Source organism: Panthera leo, chromosome B3, assembly GCF_018350215.1.
Source record: "Panthera leo isolate Ple1 chromosome B3, P.leo_Ple1_pat1.1, whole genome shotgun sequence".
Lineage (NCBI taxonomy): Eukaryota > Metazoa > Chordata > Mammalia > Carnivora > Felidae > Panthera > Panthera leo.
In genome coordinates this window covers 131,702,850-131,722,976 of record NC_056684.1, presented here as the reverse complement: position 1 = coordinate 131,722,976, position 20,127 = coordinate 131,702,850, and the positions used below count along the sequence as shown (strand labels likewise).

General features: G+C 38.6%; 1 protein-coding gene and 1 pseudogene across 4 annotated transcripts in view; one reads left to right on the top strand and one right to left on the bottom strand.

The window, feature by feature from the left end:
- Positions 1–2,706, bottom strand: part of TTC8 (tetratricopeptide repeat domain 8) — a 60,344-nt gene extending 57,638 nt beyond the window's left edge. For all 4 annotated transcript variants that reach the window (XM_042944028.1, XM_042944030.1, XM_042944029.1 and 1 more), the window contains exon 1: positions 2,548–2,706. In XM_042944028.1, coding sequence (XP_042799962.1) covers positions 2,548–2,661 — 114 coding nt within the window. In that variant the 5' untranslated portion in view covers positions 2,662–2,706. The remainder of the gene's footprint in view (positions 1–2,547) is intronic.
- On the top strand, positions 2,660–19,992 carry LOC122222669 (annotated as a pseudogene).
- The last annotated feature ends 135 nt before the right edge of the window (positions 19,993–20,127 follow it).

Genomic DNA, 20,127 nt, shown 5'->3' with positions numbered 1-20,127 from the left:
AATTCAGGAGACTGCAAAGCCCTAAATCTGTTTATCTTACTCTTCCTAGATAAAAAGGAGCAAGGTCCCTCTATGGCCCCATCTTCACCATTAATGAAAACACTTCTGCCTTGACCATGCACTTTCCAAAATGGCATCTCTCCAAAATAACAAGGGAGAAATCTATCTCTGTCTCCCCCATCCGCCCCCCACCCCGAAGGCACCAGGGATCAAGTAAGTTTCAGAATACTGTCTTTATCAAAATTAGATAGGTCACCTTCCTTCAGGACTTTCTAAAGCCTTTAATCCACAAGTATGTTAAAATTCTTTACCATTTAGCTAAAATCTTGAAAAAGGCACAGTAGATGGGAAAATGTACTGGGAAAAGTTGAGAAACACACAGCTTTGAAATATTAGGCTACATCGGGGCCAAAGAGGGAGCACAGTATGGACAAAGTAAATGGATTTATCAGCTTTGTAACTTTGGACAAATTACTTAACCCTGTGCCCCAGTGCACTTAATCTGTAAAACGGGTGAAACAGTACCAATTTCCTAAGAGGGATGAGGATTAAATGAGATGACTTCTAAAACCCTCCGAACCAAGCCTGACATAGAGTAAATACTCAATAAATGTTAGCTACTATTTTTGTTACCTATTTTGCAAGGTTATTCTAAGCATAGAAATACCCATAATTTACACAACTTAGTAAGCAGTAAGCACTCAACAAAGGTCATTTGGTTGAACACATATAAAATCCTGCTCACAGTGCCTAGCACAAACTAAATCTGAATTCACAGGCACAGTATTGTACTGAATGTGCTATGATTATATGTTATTAAGAGTATAGGATCTTAACCATTAATAAAAACACTGCTCCTTTGCTTATAACATTTCACCATGAGACTACATCTCCCTAGTACGGTAACAATGAAGATACCCAACCCTTGCCCACTGCCAAAAGAGTAGCAGAGGTCAAATAAGTTTCAGAACTATTGTATCGACAAAATTACATTTCTTTTCTTCAGAACCCAGAGGCTTTAGTATGAATCTTGAATCTTCAAGTAGGAAATATACTGTCCCCAGATGAATTTAGCGAGGAAACTTTCTGTCGCTAAGCAGCTCTTGGGCAACAGCTCTGTGGAACACAGAATGGAAACTACCCTAAATTAATGGAAAAACAGAAACAGCATGTAGAGCTCTTGCAAACCATTGTGCTTAGAGCAGTGCCCGGTCCATCGTAGGGTTTTAACAGACTTTTGTTGTACAAAACGAAAAGGGGTCAAGGTACTGTAACAGTTCCCAGACATAGTTGATTGTGGAATCCGGAACCTTGTTTTTTGTTTGTTTGTTTGTTTTGTTTTGAGTACCACCTGTGGGACTAACTGTGCCAAGAAACACGCTTGGAAAAATGCTTCCCTATGGAAACACAGTCCTATTAATGAACACGAACTAACCCAAAAGAATCGAGCTTAGCATTCTCACTAACATGGATTGTTACAGGAGAGATGTTCTACCTATCTGAAAGTCTGTATGTTCACCTCAACAGGTTATCTGTCATCCACTTGCTCACATGCAACAAGGCAGAGCCTAATAACAGTATTCACACATAGGCCTCCACTTACGTAACTCCCCTCAATTCTTTTTTTTTTTTTCCCTAATATCTCCAAGGCAACACTACTAAAGGAAAAGCTGAGAAACCAGCTTTTACTAGAAGCACTGACAAACTGCCACAGCTCTGCTCCTCTTCTCCCTTTTTCTCCAGGAACTACCTGCCACCGGTGTTGTTCCTCTCACACACAGTATATGGCCATCCTCACTCTCTTGATTTAATCTCTCACTTCATTTAAGAGAACAAAACTAAACTAGCACTGTAGTTTATTTAAGGTCTTTTAATCAATGCCATCATTCCTTCTTTCAGGGAAACTCTTTCCCCATCCCTCCCTCCTAATAGTAAATGTATCTCTTCCCCTCGTAGATTCTCATTTCTCTAACTTTGCATTTCCTGCCTCAAGTTGCACTCGTGTCCCAGAATCAAAGCCTCCTTCACTCCCGGACAACAATCTTCACATGAAGTGGGAGGATCACAACGTTTGATCCAAATAACAACAACAACAACAACAACAACAAGGCAACTATTTCAACAAGAGGTGAGAAGTTACAGATCTTTATACATAATTGTTTTAGAAATTAATAACGCACACGCAGAGAATTTAAGAGCCCATCCATATGAAAGTATAAACGAATCATCAAAGTTCTGCACCAAAGTGAAATTCGGGACTTTTAAGTGTTCCTTTAAGAGACGCGTAAAGGAAAGGGACTGCTGAAGTTTGAGGCGGGGGCGGTTCTGGCACAGCACGCGGGGGTTCCGTGGGGACGCGGGGACGCCGCCCGAGGGGAGGTGCCGGTCACGGCTCTAGGGGATCTCGCGCCAGATGCCTGTGCTGACCACACGATCAACTTCGCCCCGGGCCTTTCACCCCGGAGCCCCCACGGGGCGGCCCCGGGACCCCCCAGGGCCCTCTGCCTCTCGCCGGGATCCACAGGGCTGACGGGGTCCGGCCGGTACCTGGTCATAAGGGGACTTCTCCAGCATCTGCGTGCACAGATCGGCGCAGAGCTGGAACTTCCTGCGCCTAAAATAGCTCCAGGCCAGGAGCAGCGGCTCCATCTCCGAGCCCATGGCGGCCGAGGGCGGCCCGCGAAGGACCTGGGCCGGGGCCTGGGAGGGCGGAGTCGAGGAGCCAGAGGCGTCCAGCTCTGCCCGGCAACGCGCGGAGGCAGGGGCCTAGCCTGAGAGGTGCCCGCATCGCGCCTGAGAACAGGAAAAAGAAAACCCACCACGAGTCGAACTCAGCTACGAGGCTTGTCAAACCTTGGCTGCAGAAAGTGTGTACTTTTAAAAGATACATATTTCATTAACCTTGAGAAGAAGGCACCATGGCTAAATTAAGAGGTAGTGACTTAGACACCTCCTACTGGGGTCCTCCACTCTCCCAAAGGAGGACCGGTTGCCTAGCAGCGAAACGCTCTGCTTACTCTGCCAGTCTGAGAAAAATCCCAGGTGTTGACCCTACAACGGGTGTCCTACTCTTCCTTGCACGCTTTCCTGCCCCTATCATTTATCCTTCCAATTCTAGAAACACAAACATGAGACCAGTTTCTTCAATACCATACTGCCCACCAGAACCCAAGGATTCTAAAAGCCCTCAACAAATCTCAGTGTTCGAATAGAAAGGGGTATTGGATACTGCTTAGTCCTATCGAGGCATTTTACAGATGAAAAACTGAGATCGGCTCAGAGAAGAGAAATTATTCACCCCAAATCGCATGAAGTTAGGGAGCGGGACTGTAATCTGGGCTACAGATTAGGCTGTTACAGATAGGCTGTTAATACCGCTATTATACAATGCATAAGGATTCCGGATTACACATTGGTGACTTTTTTACAAACAAAATGACATAACACAAAATTTTAAAAAGGAGCTTTTTGAAATGCCATCTCCAACCAATTGCTGTTTGTCAAATGCTTACTTGTGCGGAATGATTTCTTTAGGCACAATTCTGACTTCTCTCTAGAGATTTACACAGATACGAAAAAAGAAGTGTGACTGGGCTAAATCTAGGTAGACTTCGTTAGGAAGGGTATCTTTTTTCCTTGCCTCTTTCCTACCACAGTGGGAGAGGCAAGAGAGGAAAAATAATACTGAAGAAATTTCTGGTCAGGTCTAAATCTCCTTTTACAGATAAGAAACAACAACTCTTAGCAAAAATAAATCACTCACAGTTTTCTCAAACCACTAGGGTACCATAATGCAGACATTATATTTAATCCCAATATTTATATATTTCATAAATATCAAAATGAAACTACCTTTCTAACCTGACTAATGGGTTGGGAGTAGTTTTCTTCTCCTTACTAAGCAGTATTTCTTGTATTTCTTGAATTTTTGCTTTTTAGAAGCAAATAGTAATCAGGGTTTTTTCTTTTTTAAAAAATGTTTATTTATTTATTTTGGAAAGGAGAGAGAGAGCATGAGGGAGGAAGGGACAGAGAGAGACAGGGAGAGAGAGAATTCCAAGCAAGCTTTGTACTGTCAGAGCAGAGCCCTATGCAGGGCTCAATCCCACTAACCATGAGATCATGACCAGAGCCAAAATCAAGAGTCAGATGCTCAACCAACTGAGCCACCCAGGTGCCCCTATCCAGGTTTTGATTATTACAGTTATGTTTATTGTAATTAGTCCATTTTTGTTTCCCTCAAAGTGCTTCTAGAAATGTATTCTGTCCTAAGACAATAGCCTGTTGTTTCTGAGAGTCAGGTTGTAGGACTACACATGCTGGCAATTGCAATTGGGCTCAATATTTCAAAAGACTTTTTGTTTTCTGATACAATGTTGCTACGTAAGTGAGTCTCAACTCCAGCTCCATATTAGACAGATTTTTAAATAAAATTTTTATTTTAGAACAGATTTAGATTTATGAAAAAGTTGTAGAGTACAGAGAGTTCCTATATACTCCTCACCCACTTTCTCCTATTGTTAACATTTTATGTTAGTACAGTACATGTGTCACAATGAAGGAACCAATATTGACACGTTGCTATTAACTCCACGGTATATATGGATTTCAATAATTTTCCCCTGATATCCTTTTTCCATTCCAGGATCCCACTTTGGATACCTTATTACACTGAATTAATAATGTAAGGGTTAAATTGTAGTGTTAGGGCTAACCTGTAGCCTTGAGAAATAACAGCTTTGTTTTAACACTGTAGGTAAGAGATACCAGCCTTATCCTATCAATCAAGGGAACAAAAGTTCAAGGAAAATCAACTGGATTAGTGTTTGATTGGATTGGGGCAAGGGCACGTCAGAACTGTTTCCACCCCCATCTGGAAACTATTTCTTTGTTCTGTTCCCAGGTGATGATAAGACGATGTGGTGGGCTATAAGAACTCTGTACCCCAGCTGTTCGGGCCGCACTCTGGTCAAGAGTGTCAGTCCTGATCGGTCTGCCTTGCCTCTCATTGCAATAAACTTTGTTGTGACTGTCACTGGTGCCCATAGCATTCTGTTTCAGGAGTCGTGTGGGTGCAACAGTATGTCTCCTTTCTCTGGTCTGTGGCAGTTTCTCAGGCTTTCCTTGTTTATGATGACCTTGACAGTTTTGAAGAGTACTAGTCAAGTATTTTGTAGAATAGCTGGAAAACTTTTAAAAATACAGATACTCAAATTCCATCCTTCACGATTCTGATTTAAATAGCTTGATGTAGAGCTAAAACGTCAGTTTTTTTGTTTTTCTTTTTAAGTTTTCTAGTTAATTCTACTAGGCAGCCAGGGTTGAACAACTATCATGTTGAGTTCCACATGGTCTTGCATATATTGAGATTATTGCCAACTTCCTAGACAAGAACAAGATTTTTATAAGTGGTAAAAATAAAGAGACATAAATATATAAGTATGGAACAAAAAAGAGGCATTAAAAATATTTTAGGACCATAATAATTCATATTAGCTTCTTTCAGAAGGCTGTTAATTTTTTTTTTTCCTTTTAGAAAAGTCAAATGGAGGGGCGCCTGGGTGGCTCAGTCAGTTAAAGTGTCCGACTACGACTCAGGTCATGATGTCTCAGTTTGCGAGTTTGAGCCCCACGTCAGACTCTGTGTAGACAGCTCAGAGCCTAGAGCCTGCTTTGGATTCTGTGTCTCCCTCTCTCTCTGCCCCTCCCTGCTTGCACGCGCGCTCTCTCTTTCTCTCTCTTTCTCTCTCTCTCTCTCTCAAAAACAAAAAAACATTAAAAAATTTAAGAAAAGAAAAGTCAAACGGCTGTGGAAAATTGTAGAATACTTAACAAATTGCAGGATATGAAGCACGTCTAAATGTAGCATAAACTGAGCCTTTAAAAGATTATACGGGGCGCCTGGGTGGCTCAGTCGGTTGAACGTCTGACTTCGGCTCAGGTCATGATCTCACAGTCCCTGAGTTCGAGCCCCGCATCGGGCTCTGTGCTGACAGCTCAGAGCCTGGAGCCTGTTTCAGATTCTGTGTCTCCCTCTCTCTCTGACCCTCCCCTGTTCATGCTCTCTCTCTGTCTCAAAAATAAATAAATGTTAAAAAAAAAAAAAGATTATAAATTGTGTAAATTTTTAATTGTGTAAATATGTTAATTATGTGAATGTGCAGATAGACTTTATTACATTTTTTATAATTTCTAATCCATAATGCAGAAACCGTTTTTTAATGTTTACTTATTTATTTTTGAGAGAGAAAGACAGAACGCGTGCACAAGTGGGGGAAGGGCAGAGAGAGAGAGGGAGACACAGAATCCGAAGTAGCTCTGGGCTCTGAGCTTTGAGCACAGAGCCCGACTCAGGGCTCAAACCCACAAACCTGTGAGATCATGACCTGAGCTGAAGTCAGACACTTAACTGACTAAAGCCATCCAGGCACTCCAGAAACCACTTTTTTAAATGGCATGCTAGTAACAGGAAGAATATTAAATGTAACAGCTCCTAGCGAAAAGGGTAGATAGGATTTACTAGGGTCATTTTCAAACTGAGGAAAATGAAGCACAGAGAAACAACTTAATCCCTTTGAAAGAAAGGGTCAGTTTCCCAATCAGAGCTAGATCTCAGTTCCTGGATCCTTATCTTTTGCTCTCCAGCAACTACATATCCTTTTAGGTTAATTCTATTTAAAGTCAAATACTATAGATATGTAACTTTAATTGTCAAAAGTTAACTTTTCTTAAATGTTACATTGGTATTATTCAGGCCATTTAACGTTAACCCAAAAGAAAAGCAGTTAAACTGGGATCTTCTCTTAGTCAACAAGTATTTGTGTAGGCCCTGTGCTTGGTGATAAGAACAGCAGAGAGGAACAAGAGAGGTCTCCAGCCACAAAGATACTTAGAATAAAGAGTAGTTAGGGGAAAGAGCACTGAATTTGAGGTCAGACTTACTGGCTGTGTTTTCTCAGGCAAATTAGGAATCAATATAGGATGGTAGTTAAGAAGTCGGCTCTGGTGCTACATTTCCTATATTTGAACCCCTGATTCTCCCATGCACTAAATGTGGGGATCGTGGGCAAGTGGCTTAATAGTCCCATGCCTCAGATATGTGCTTCATCCATAATGTAAATGTTCTTTAAGAATTTTTTATTCTGCCTTAAAGGACTAGAAAAACACACATGATGGATGAAACTCATAAGAAATGTTAACTATAGATAGTAAGTATGTCATAGACCTATAGGACATGCTAAACATAGAATAGACGTTTATGTGTTAAACACATTAAGAGAATGAAAAAATGAGTGTTACTTGTAGACAGAAAGAGATGGAAAGCAAAATAAGCCTTAAATACTCATAAAGCATGGATCAGCTTTATCTACCTCAAATTGGCCACCCATTGGTATCATCCATTCTAGCCCACTTGCCCTCTGCTTAAAATACATACCGTTGCTCATAAGGTTATCACAGAGCTATAACTGTAGCTGTGTATATTTGCCTCTTCTTCTCTCCAATAGAGCAAACATCTGGCACCACAGATCTTCCATCTCTAAACTTTCTTGCCTGCCCTTGACTCTGCTCCTTGTAACAACACCATCTGTGATAAAGAAAGGTGATGTAAAGAGAGTCAGGACACAGGAACTTTGAGCAAACCACAGGCCATGCGGTCCTTTCACCTATTTGCACTAAATATCTTAACCTATTCAATCCCATTCCCTTTGCTTCTCACTGTAGATTTTAAGTTGATTTAACAAACTAGCCATTTTGGTCTATGAGCCTTTCAATTTCAGGGCTTCCAGGATAAGCCCACTAGTTAGTGTACTTAGAAGCCACCATAGCATTTCCCCACTACATATAAAATGGGAATGAGGATGATGACTACGAGAACAATGATGATGACGGAATGACTATTTTATGGGATGGTTGTAGAGATCAAGCCAATTTCATTTAGGCAAGGCATAATTACATTGTCTATTCAAAAAACACAGAAACACATTGGGATGGAAACCAACAATGTATGCAACCAGGGATTGCCTCAATTTTCAGTCAGACACATTTATTACATCCTAGAGAAAGAGTATTTTGAGACAATACCAAAGAAACTGGAAGTCGTTCTTTTTTACCCATTCTTGAGAAAATGCTTAATAAATATCTATTGATATTTTAGCAAAAAATTCTTTTGAATACATAGTATGAGATGCCAGGAATACAGAGTGAATAATGGAGGTGAATAAACAAGTACAATAGAAGGAGGTGGGAGCCATGATAAACCCAGGAAGGGACAAGGGTACGAGTGAAGGCACGGGGCTGGGTGATTTTACATCTTCTCCATGGTTGGTAAAGAGCTTTGTGGTCAGCAGCTCAGGGAAAGCTTCACAACATGAAATTATGTGATCAGGAAAGAAGATGTGGAAGGAAAGAAGCAAAGGTGGGCTCAAGCCAGATCATCAAGAGTATAGAACACCACAGAGTGGAATTTGCACATCCAATGAAAAACCACCAGGGAAATTTTACCAGAGAATAAGAACAACTTGGCTGATTTAGAGTGAAGGTAGGAAGATCACTTAGGATACTCCTGTCATAGTTAAGGTACAACATGCTGGAAGTAATGGGCGTGGACGCAAGAGGCAAACAAATGTCGAAGAAATAAAATCAGTAGAACTTGGACACTGATTGGATATGTGGAGGGCATTTGGCTAAGGAAAGAGAGAAAACTAGTCTAGTTCTCAGGTTTCCAAGTGGTGAGTGTACGGATAGGGGGGCCAGTCACCAAGATCAGAATGAAGGAGAAGGAATGGAGTGAGAAAAAATGAGAGTAGTTCAGTCTGGGGCATAATGATTTTATTGCCTCTGGGACAGCAGGATGGAGATGTTCTGTTGGTTACTGGAAACAGATGCACAGAAGAGGCCATGAAAACAGTTCAGTGCTGGAGATAAAATTTGAGACTCACATAATTATATATCTGTTCATCAAAGGCAATGGAGAGAATGAGATTACCCCCATGGAGAGTTTGTGGAATGAGAAAAGAAAAGAACCAAAGACAGAACCATGCAGATTACTAACATTAAGAGACAGGTAATGAAAAGAGGAGAGATAAAACATACCAAGAAGGAATGCTCAGACATGTAAGAAACCAGATCTAAGAAGACCAGATGAGTGTGGGATCGTGAAGCCAAACTATAGAGAAAATTTCAAAAAAGAAGAAGCAGTTCAACCATGTTAAATTCTGAAAAGATACGATGAAAACTAAAATAAAAAATAAAAATAAAAAAAAATAAAAATACCAGGTTTGGCCATAAGTCACCCATCTACAATATTTGTCTCCATTTGACTACAGTGGAGTCAAGAGAGAACAGGCAAAGAAATCTGCGTGTAATTAGTTGAGGTGAGAATCAGACCTAAGAAATAGACACACGAATAGAAGTTATTCTTTCAAGGAACAGTCACTCAAGCAAATGATTTAAAAATATTTGCAAAGCCACAGGCATGTGTTTGAATTAACAGAAGTTTTATACTTTGTGGTGGTTCACCATATAATAGATGCTGTGTTCAATTTTTTAAAGCTATAGGGCTCTGGGGTGCCTGGGTGGCTCAGTCGGTTAAGTGTCCAACTTCAGCTCAGGTCATGATCTCATGGTTTGTGAGTTAGAGCCACACATCAGGCTTTCTGCTTTCAGCCAGAGCCCGCTTCAGATCCTCTGTCCCCCTTCTCCCTCTGTGCCCCTCCCCTGCTCTCTCACTCTCTCTCTCAAAAATAAACTTAAAAAAAAAAAAAAGCTATAGGGTTCTACTACTGACAATTGCATAAACCACTGATTCTGGGGTAGAAACTTTTCTCTAAAATGGATGTGATCTGAGGTAACATGTTTTTAGTCTTTTTGCTCAGGAAGAAGTGGTACTTTTATACTCCAGGACTCTACTGAAAAAGTGAACTCATTATTAGTACTAGTATGGGACTTATTCTACTATTTAAGCTTTTTTTTTTTAAAAGCCATTGAATGAATAATTCCCAGCAATATACAAGCAAATGCCATTCAATATTAAAGTAGGAGTCACTAACAGATTTATCTATTTACCAGTATAACAATGGCTACCATTTATTGAGCTCTTATTCTGGGTGGATTGGGCACAGTATTAGGTTCTACACATGCTCTTAAGTCTCCTCACTAACTCTGCAAGCTTGGTACTATTATTGTCCCCATTCTACAGAAGAAGAACTAAGACTTGAACTTAGTTGTTTGCTCAGTTATCCAGTGAGTCTGTGCACAACGAGGATTTAAATTTATGTGGAGTCAAGATCCTACACCCTTTACCAGATGAGCAACTTGTATTTTTTCAAAAGTACAAGATGCTCTAGTCACACTGAATTTCTCCCTATTCCCTCTATACTTGATGTACTTGAAGCATTCTGTGCCTTTGCACATAGCTGCAGTGTCTTATCTCCATCCCCCATGCCTTTTGTCTGGTTGGCATAGATCCAAGCCAACTTTCAACCCTATCTTGAACTCTACTGATTCTCCAAAGACCTATCTGCAAGATGCTCTCAGTACCCCTCTTATAAAACTTCTTATGCTACACTGTAATATCTTTCTCCTTGTAGACTTTAATGTTATTCATCCCTTTCCCAGAAGCCTAGCATACGGTGCACACATGGCATAGACATTTCATAGATTCTTGGTGAATGAATGGCCAAATGAAGTTCAATAACTACTATACCAAATTCAAAATTGATGGTTATATTTTGAAATAAATAATTTAATCTTTGAATATGTATTGTGGCATCTATCTAAAGGCTTAGGGAACCAATTTAACCATGCCAAAACTTAGTGTCAAATAACTTGTTTTCATTAAAATACCAAAGCCTTTGGAGATCAGTCTATATTAATAGAGTCTACCTAAAGCAATTTGAAATTTCTTTTCAAAAAGAATTAAAAAGGGATAATCCTTAAAGGGAATAAAAGTCTGATTTTATAAAGACTGATTTTTGGTTTTTATTTTCTAAAATGATCCATTTAAAGATGTTATACATTTTTAAAGATAGCTTAAATATTATACAAGTTATCAGAAAGTTTACTTGCTTTAAGCTAGTGGATATTTTTTCTAATACTTTTCTATAATTCCAATATTACTAGGTAAATGTTTCTTAAGATCTCAAATAAGCCTTTTTTTTTTTTTTTTAGATAATTTCTTGGACACTTCACGTATCTTCTTGATACAATCAATCCTCTTGATAATTAGTTATTCACCAAGCATTTATTGAATGCCTACCGGTGCCAGGCACTTTCTAAGCTGTGGGTACAGTGATTATTAGAGCAAAGACTCTCTCCTCTCATGGATGGGGAGAAGAGATTACGACTATTGGTAAACTAGTAATATACCTACCTTAAACCACAACCAACGTCATACTCAACAATATACCCTTAGAAGCATTCCCAGTAAAATCTGGAATAAGCGATGCTAGCACTACTGCTATTTAATACTGTTCAGAAAATTATAGCAATGCAATAAACAGAGTAAGAAGTTTGGCTATCAGAAAGGAAGAGCCAACATATTATTGTTTGTCAGTTGTAGATAATTGTCTTTCTAGGAAACTTTGTTATTTGGAAAGTTCTTATTTTTTTAATGTTTATTTCATATTCCATAACTTCTTGGACCCTCTGATTCAATGATTTGAAATGCTACCTTCATTATATGCTAAATTCGAGTATAGAATGAATATTGTTTCTGGGTTGTGTGTTCAGGGTCATTGACATGAAGGTCAGTATTTTTGAAAGTATAACACTGTTTTAATTTCTGTAGCTCTATTTACAAATCTTTACATTTTTTTCAAGTCCTCGAATTTATGCGAGGCTTTATTCATAGATAAACTATTTTCAGTTATGAAGTTAGTCACAATCCAATATTACTGGCATTTTAAGTACGTGAATAATGATTTTTCCTAATCTACTGGGAAATATTCTCTTAATACTCTGCTCCTACTATAGTAAACTCCAAATCAAAAAAGCTCTATAAAACTAGTGACTTCCTTGAAAATAAAGAAAATGCTTCTCAATTTCTGCACATGAGCTACACTACATTAACCCCAAATTACTGACCATCTACCAAAATCTATTTTCTTCTTGTGGCTCTTGAATGAAGCTATTACCTGTTATTTTGGCAAAGGTCTTAAGAAAGTGAAAATACAATTATTAAATATTCCCTTTTATTCTAAATTTGCTTGTTTCAGTCTGAATTTCACACGCAATTACACATCTGCTCAGGTGAGCCATCTAGGTGTTCTTAGAAATATTTATCAAGTCCCTTTGATTCATATCACATGCGACAGCCTAAACGATTTTAAACCAAGCACATAAAGAGAGGCTGATTACATTCAATTGCTTTTTCCATCAAGCTTCTTGTACTCTGAAAATCAGATTCTAAAGTCTGAGAATGAATTAATTTTCAACAATTGAAGTAGGCTTAGAACTCTGTTGGTATAAATTCTATTTATGTGACAGACAACCACTTCTGCCTCCATCTTGTCCTCATGCAGTTGAACATGATATGAAAGAGCACCTTCTTTCCAGTCATTGGTAAGGGGTCATACAGATTCTTTAAAAATCACTTAAAAAGGAAAATAAACCCAGGAGCTCCTGGATGGCTCAGTTGATTAAGCTTCCAACTGAAGCTCAGGTCGTGATCTTGTGGTTCGTGAGTTGGAGCCCCACATCGGGCTCACTGCTGTCAGCACAGAGCCTGCTTCCGTTCCACTGTCCCCCACTCTCTCTCTGCCCCTTCCCTGCTTGTTCTCTCTCTCTCTCTCTCTCTCTCTCTCTCTCTGAAAACAAATAAATAAACTTAAAAAAAAAAAAGAAAAGAAAAAGAGACCTAGATTCTTTTCACTAAAAAAAAAATGACAAAGATCAAAGCAAAATCTACCTATCCTATGACATTTATACATAGAGAATCCTAGTATAAATATTTAAAATATAAAATATAAACACAGTAAATTGGTGCAGCCACTATGGAAAACAGTATGGAGTTTCCTCAAAAAATTAAAAATAGAAATATCATGTAATCCAGTAATTCCACTACTGGATATTTACCTAAAGAAAATAAAAACACTGATATGAAAAGATATGTACACCCCTATGTTTACTGCAGCATTATTTATATTAGCCAAAATATGGAAGCACCCTAAGTGTCCATCTATAGATGAGTGGATAAAGAAAATGTGGTGAATATATATATAGATGTATATAATGGAATATCACTCAGCCGTAAAAAAAGAATATCTTGCCATTTACAATAGGATAGACTTAGAAGGTATTATACCAAATGAAATAACTCAGAGAAAGACAAATACCTTATGATTTCACTTATATGTGGAATCTAAAAAAACAAAACGAGCAAATAAATAAACAAAAGCTCTAAACAAATAGACTGTAAATACGGAGAACAAACTGATGGTTGCCAGAGGGGAGGGAGTAGGGGAATGTGTAAAATTGGTGAAGGGGAGTGGGAGATATAGGCTTCTAGTTAATGAATGAATAAGTCAGAGGGATGAAAAGTACAGCATAGGAAATAAAGTCAACGATATTGTAATAGTGTTGTATGGGGACAGATGGTAACTAATCTTGTAAGCATAGCATAACATAAAGAGATGTCAAATCACTATGTTGTACAGTTGAAACCAGTGCGACATTGTCTGTCAACTATACTTCAATAAACTTCACATCTTAAAAATGCAAAATAGAAGAACAAATTTAAAAAAAAATTTTTTTAACGTTTATTTATTTTTGAGAGCCAGAGAGACAGAGTGCAAGCTGGGGAGGAGCAGAGAGAGAGGGGGACACAGAATCCAAAGCAGGCTTCAGGCTTTGAGCTGTCAGCATGGAGCCCGATGTGGGACTTGAACCCACAAACTGTGAGATCATGACCCAAGCCGAAGTCAGACACTTAACCGACTGAGCCACCCAGGCACCCCAAAAGAACAGATTTTTTTTAAATGCAGTATACACTGTATTATTACATCTCTGCTTTCTACTCTGACCAGCCACAAGGACATTATATACATATATGAAAGGAGGGCAAAGAGTGAGAAAGTGTCTTTGATGTGGCTAGAACGCTGCTCATTTTTAAAAAATTAAGTTCTGGAATGTTCTAACACCACCATCCAAACTCCCCAGCAAGACCTAAAAGTCCTACAGCTCCTGGCTATTTCTCTGACCATATCTCATCCCCTTATCGACTTGCTTACTCCACTCATGTGACACTGGCCCCCTTGCTGGTCTTTGACTGGGCTTAGCGGGGCAATGTTGCACTTAGTCTTTGTAGACAGCCACATTCTTCCCCCAGATAACCTCTCAGTCACTTAATGAAGGGGTCCTTCACTCTGTCAATTCATGAAGGTCCCCACTGACGTGTCACTTCATTAAAGAGGTCCTCCCTACAAACCAGCCCCATCTCATTTCCCCGCCACTTTTTTCTCCATAGTACCTGACACCCCTTGGCATATTTCATAAGTATGCACATATACATTATCATCTATGTCTCTGCCCTCTCTTCTGCAGAATGCAAGCACCAAGAGTTGATACTTTGCTCTATCCTCAGTGCCTAAGGTAATGCTTGGCATATAATATGTCCTCAAAAAATATTTGCTGAATAAATTGCTTTCTTTCCAATAATGTTAGGCTAAATAATACAAGTTGTGGGTCACTATTTAGGTTTAAAGATCCGATTATTAATTAGCATGTTGATAAACATTAGCACTTGACAGTATGAATTATTTAATTGAACATAATGTCTATGCCTTCTCATAAAACCACATAGAAAATTGTCAAATCAAGAACCTCTGCAACTCTATCTCATTCTATTCATAATCTCTGGCCTTAGCCCTCTCTTTGCTGTTAGGGTCAATAGCAGAGTAGTCCCCTCACGGTATTCATTACTAGACAAATTTAGCAGAGAAATGAAGAGTCATCTACCCAGCAGACTGCCTACCCTCACTTACATCCTGACTGCCCATCCCTGAACCCCCACTGGCCCTTTTTTTTAAAAACAATTTTTTTTAATGGTTATTTATTTTTGAGAGTGTGAACAGGGGAGTGGGAGAGAGAGAGGGAGACACAGAATCTGGAGCAGGCTCCAGCCCCTGAGCTGTCAGCCCAGAGCCTTGATGCAGGGCTGGAACTCACCAACTGCGAGATCATGACCTGAGCCGAAGTCAGATACTTAATCAACAGAGCCACCCAGGAGCCCCTATAGGAAGTTTGAACCCCTACTGACCCTTGAGAAGAGGAGGATGGCTAGAGGTGCATGGAGGAACATATTTTGTCTTCTTGTGAAAGTATCATATTTATGCTTACTGGCATTCCCCTTGCTTCCCTCAATATCCTAAAAAATTATCCACTTCACTCCGGAAATTCTAAAGTTCTAAGCATTTGTAGGGTGGTGAATTACATTACACGACTCCTTTTCCTTCGGGATATTATGACAGATTATATTATTATCCCCACTTATTCACTCCTCCCTTGCAAGAAGATTTAACATCCTCACCCATTGTTGCCATGTGATTCAACACTGAGTTGGCCCCCATTGACATTGGACCTGGCCATGTGACTTGCTGTGACCAATGGGTCATGGGCAGAAAAAGTATACTACATGCTCTAAAACTTTAAGAGCCTTTCCGTGGTTGGCTTTGCTCTTTTCCCTCTGCTCCTTCAGCCTGAGACCCAGAATGAGAAGAGATGTAAAGCAAAGTATAGCCAGGCCACGTCACTGTAGCTGACCCACAACTACCCTGACCCACAATGTGAACAGGAAAGAAATGTTGGTTATTGTAAACTACTGAGATGCTTGGATCATTTGTTATTGCAGCAAAGCTAATATCTTCATACTCTTCTTTTTTCTCCCATGATTAGAATTCAAATATCCATTTCTACAAAATAAACAAGATGTGAAGAAGTCCCACATGAAGAACACTACTAATTTTACTGAAGGGCATATGAAAAGAAAAATAAACAAATAAAAAAAATACCATGTTCCTAGATAGGTAGATTACACAGTGAAAAGTTTCAGTTCTCTTCAAATTAACCTATAAATTCAGGGTGTTTTCAACAACTAGAATAGTTGAATCTGACATTCATCAGGAAGAACAGTCCCCCCCAAAAAATTTTTGAGAAATGATTCTAATGACCGTCTTGCCCTACAAGATATTAAAAAATGTACACGGATGCTATAGTAATCAAAATAAGATGGTACTAGAACAGGTTCACAAGTAGATGGATGGAATAGAATAGAAAAGCCAGAAATGGCTACATATATGTGATGATTTAACAGATGATAAACATGGTAGTTCCTCCCAACACTACCCAACCTGTTCTTTCTGAAATCATTCCGATCTCAGAAAATGGTACATCCATCTTTCCAGTTGCCTAGACCAAAAGCCTTACATATATGCTTATCTTCTCTTTCTTAAACACACACATCCAAATTCATTAGCCAAGCCTGTTAGTTCTACCTCAAAAATAGATCTAGAATCTACCTCTACTAAACCGTTTTGCCCCAACTATCCTTATCTCTTGTATCAATTACTGCTTTAGGCTCTTGGGACCTTTGACACTACTCAACACAGCAGCCAAAGTGACTCTTTCAAAATATCCTAAATCAGATCATGTCACTTCTTTCCTTAAAACCCCTCCAGTGTTGGCCATCTCACCTGGATTTGAAAGCCAAAGTTCTTAATGCTAACTCATAAGTCCCTAAACGATCTGCCCCCTCTTCCACCCCATTAGATAAGATCTGATCTTATCGAATGCCGCCTTACATTAGCTTATACCGGAGTCACTCGAGCTTCTATGCTAATCCTTAAGTGGATCAAACATGGTGCCATAACAGGTTATTTGCACTTACTCTTTTCTCTACCAAGAATGCTCTTTTCCTAGATATCCACGTGAATTGCTTCATCCCCTCCTTCATGTTCTACATCTAATGCTATCTTATTAGAATGATCATCCCTGACCACCAAAATTAGTCACATAACTTTCCCAGTGCAAAATGAAAATGCAAGGTTTTTTTTTTTTTTTTTTTTTTTAATTTATTTTTGGGACAGAGAGAGACAGAGCATGAACGGGGGAGGGGCAGAGAGAGAGGGAGACACAGAATCGGAAACAGGCTCCAGGCTCCGAGCTGTCAGCACAGAATTCACGGACCGCGAGATCGTGACCTGGCTGAAGTCGGACGCTTAACCGACTGCGCCACCCAGGCGCCCCTCAAGGTTTTTCATTTTCGGAATTTCAAGACAACAGAGCATTATAATATTGAACATTTGGAAAGGTTCAAAGCTAACATGTATTTTTCTATCACTTATCAACTTGTACATTAAGCCACTAATTTTATTAGGAAGGAAGACAACTAATTTTTATTTACATAAAATATAAACACAACATAAATCTAGTTTTGTTTCCGTTACATACAGTAAGACACTCTCTATGATCATGTGTCAATCTCTTATAATTTGTCTACACAGTATTTCACAGGATATGAAGGAATGATCATAAGAAAAATTAATGGTGCTCAAAAATTGTATCAGATGATGTCAATGATTTAACAGTACACTTACTAAGCTTTTCTTAAAGGTATATTATGTTCAGAGGCTATAAACCCCTCAATTTATGATTATTGAGTTGAGAACCATCCTGTTTTCTTCCAAGTACAGAATGTTTTATTTCTGTCACTTTTTCTGAAGTCAGTACTTAACCCATCTCATTTTTTATTTGTTTGTTATTATTTTTCCAGAAGGCCCATCTCATGATAACGTATAACTAACTTGGACTCGCATTGTATGGCACAGGTTTTCATGTAGATGTATTACCAGTGTGTGTGTGACATTGTTTGAAACAACCTTTACTCTTCACGTCTGAGTACAACCACCACGACAACATAATAATAAGCATTTTCTAAAACCTTTTTGAGATGCTGGCCTTCTTTTTGGTCTTCCAGTTCAAGTTCACTTATTGTCTAACAAACAAATCAATCAATGCCATTGAATTATTTCAATTAAATCCCTTTTTTTTATTTAATTCCTGTTTTGAGAAGGATTATTAATTAGCCAAATGATTCCTTTTCTGGGGAATGTTCCACAACTCTTTGGTGAAATGAGCATATTACATATATGCCTTCTTAATTGACTACTTAACTACTTAACTTACTTAACTACTTAACTACTTCTGCAGCAAAGTTAGAATGTTAACACTGCTTTTCTTACATATAAAGTTTATCATCTAATTTCAAAATGTTAACAGCTTTCCCCATTCTGTCTAGTCTAGTCATCCACTCCAGTCTCTGCTTATGTCTCTACTTTTCAGCTAAAGTTCTAAGTTATTGTTCAAATTTGTTTTGAAGTTTTAATTTTAAATTTTTTCCCCAGTCCTGATCAAAAGAAAGGAAGAAATAACTCAGATAACTCACTGAATAATGACTTAAATGGGCCTATTTCTCTTGTGGTCTTCCAAGAGTCCTGTCACTATATCAACCCCATTAGAATGTGGATCAACATAAATTATAAGATATTCATAAAGTTCGCTCTCCATAATTAGATTTTTACTCACAGGACTGGGTATTATCTGATATTTAAAAATTAATAGGAAAGGATAAAAAAAATCAACAACAAAGTTAATCTTCAGGAAAGGATATGTTTTAAGATGTGCCAATGTTCAGTAGAGCTGTTTCAAGCCTGTGGAGGAACTCTGTCTCTTCCTCCCCATGAATACTAATAAAAGAATCTGAACAAGTTGGAGAAGATAAAGTATATTTAGTCACTAAGCCAGAAGATCAACAAAGTAGGAAAGGCACAATTTTGAGGATGAGTTAACATGTCCCATTTGTTAACAGTATTTTTGAAGACCCTCGTGTACTCATGCTCTCATACATTTTGTAGAAATTGCTTGGAAAACATTCTTCAGGCATCCGGGAGCTTTTTTATATGGAGACCTTTACGAATTCCACTCAAGTGCCCCAATTGCAGAAGTATTATTGAAATTCCTCTAACTGGTATTGAATCTTTACCTGTTAATTTTGCATTAAGGGCTATTATGGAAAAGTACCAGCAAGAAGTCCGTCCAGATATCGTTACCTGTCCCCAACTTTACAGACAATATTAAGTGTTTACTGTCTCCTAGATAAAACATTAGTTTGTGGTCATTGCCTTACCGTAGGTTAACGTCATGGTCATCCCATAGATGATCTTCAAGGTGCCTATCTGAAAGAAAAGGATACACCCCCAAAACTGCTTGAACAGTTAGTTAACTGACACACACTGGACAGATCTTACTCATCTTATCCAAAAACTGGAAGAACAGAAATCTCATTCAGAGAAGATGGTCCAAAGTGATAAGGTAGTTGTTCTCCAGTATTTTAAGGAGTTAGTGATACATTAGAACAGAAAAAATTTTTTTCTTAGCTGCTCTTGGTAAAGTTAGCAATCTGATTAATCAAGAATACACTCCACAAATTGAAAGAATGAAAGAAATATGAGAGCAGCAGCTTGAATTGATGACACTGACAACATCTTTACAGGAAGAGTCTCCACTGAAATTTCTTGGAAAAGTTGATGATATCCGCCAACACGTACAGATTTTGAAACAAAGACCGCTTCCTGATGTTCACCCTGTTGAAATTTATCCTCAATGAGCCAAATATTGAAAGAAGACTGGAGCAGAACAGAAATTGGACAAATTAAGAAACTTCTTATTCCTGAAATGAAAATTTCTTCAAAGAGGATGCCATGTTCCTGGCCTGATAAGGATGAAAAATAAGTCAAAGTTTTTAAGATTTTAAACATCGTTGTAGTTACATTAATTTCAGTGATACTGATGTTGATCCTCTTTTTTAACCAACACATAATAACCTGAAGTCTATCTTTTTACCAAAGTTTATCTAACAATTTGCATGATTTAAAGAATATGCTATGTCACACTTTATATTTGCTGAAGGAATTCATGTGGAAAATAGTTTCTCGTTGAAAATTCAAACCTGAATTGTTTAAATAGGGTTATTCTGTACAGCAGAGACTAACAACCATTGCTAAAGGGAGAAATAAGGTAGCATGGATAAACAGCAAACTAAACTATCAGAGTTGCAACAAATACAAATACACA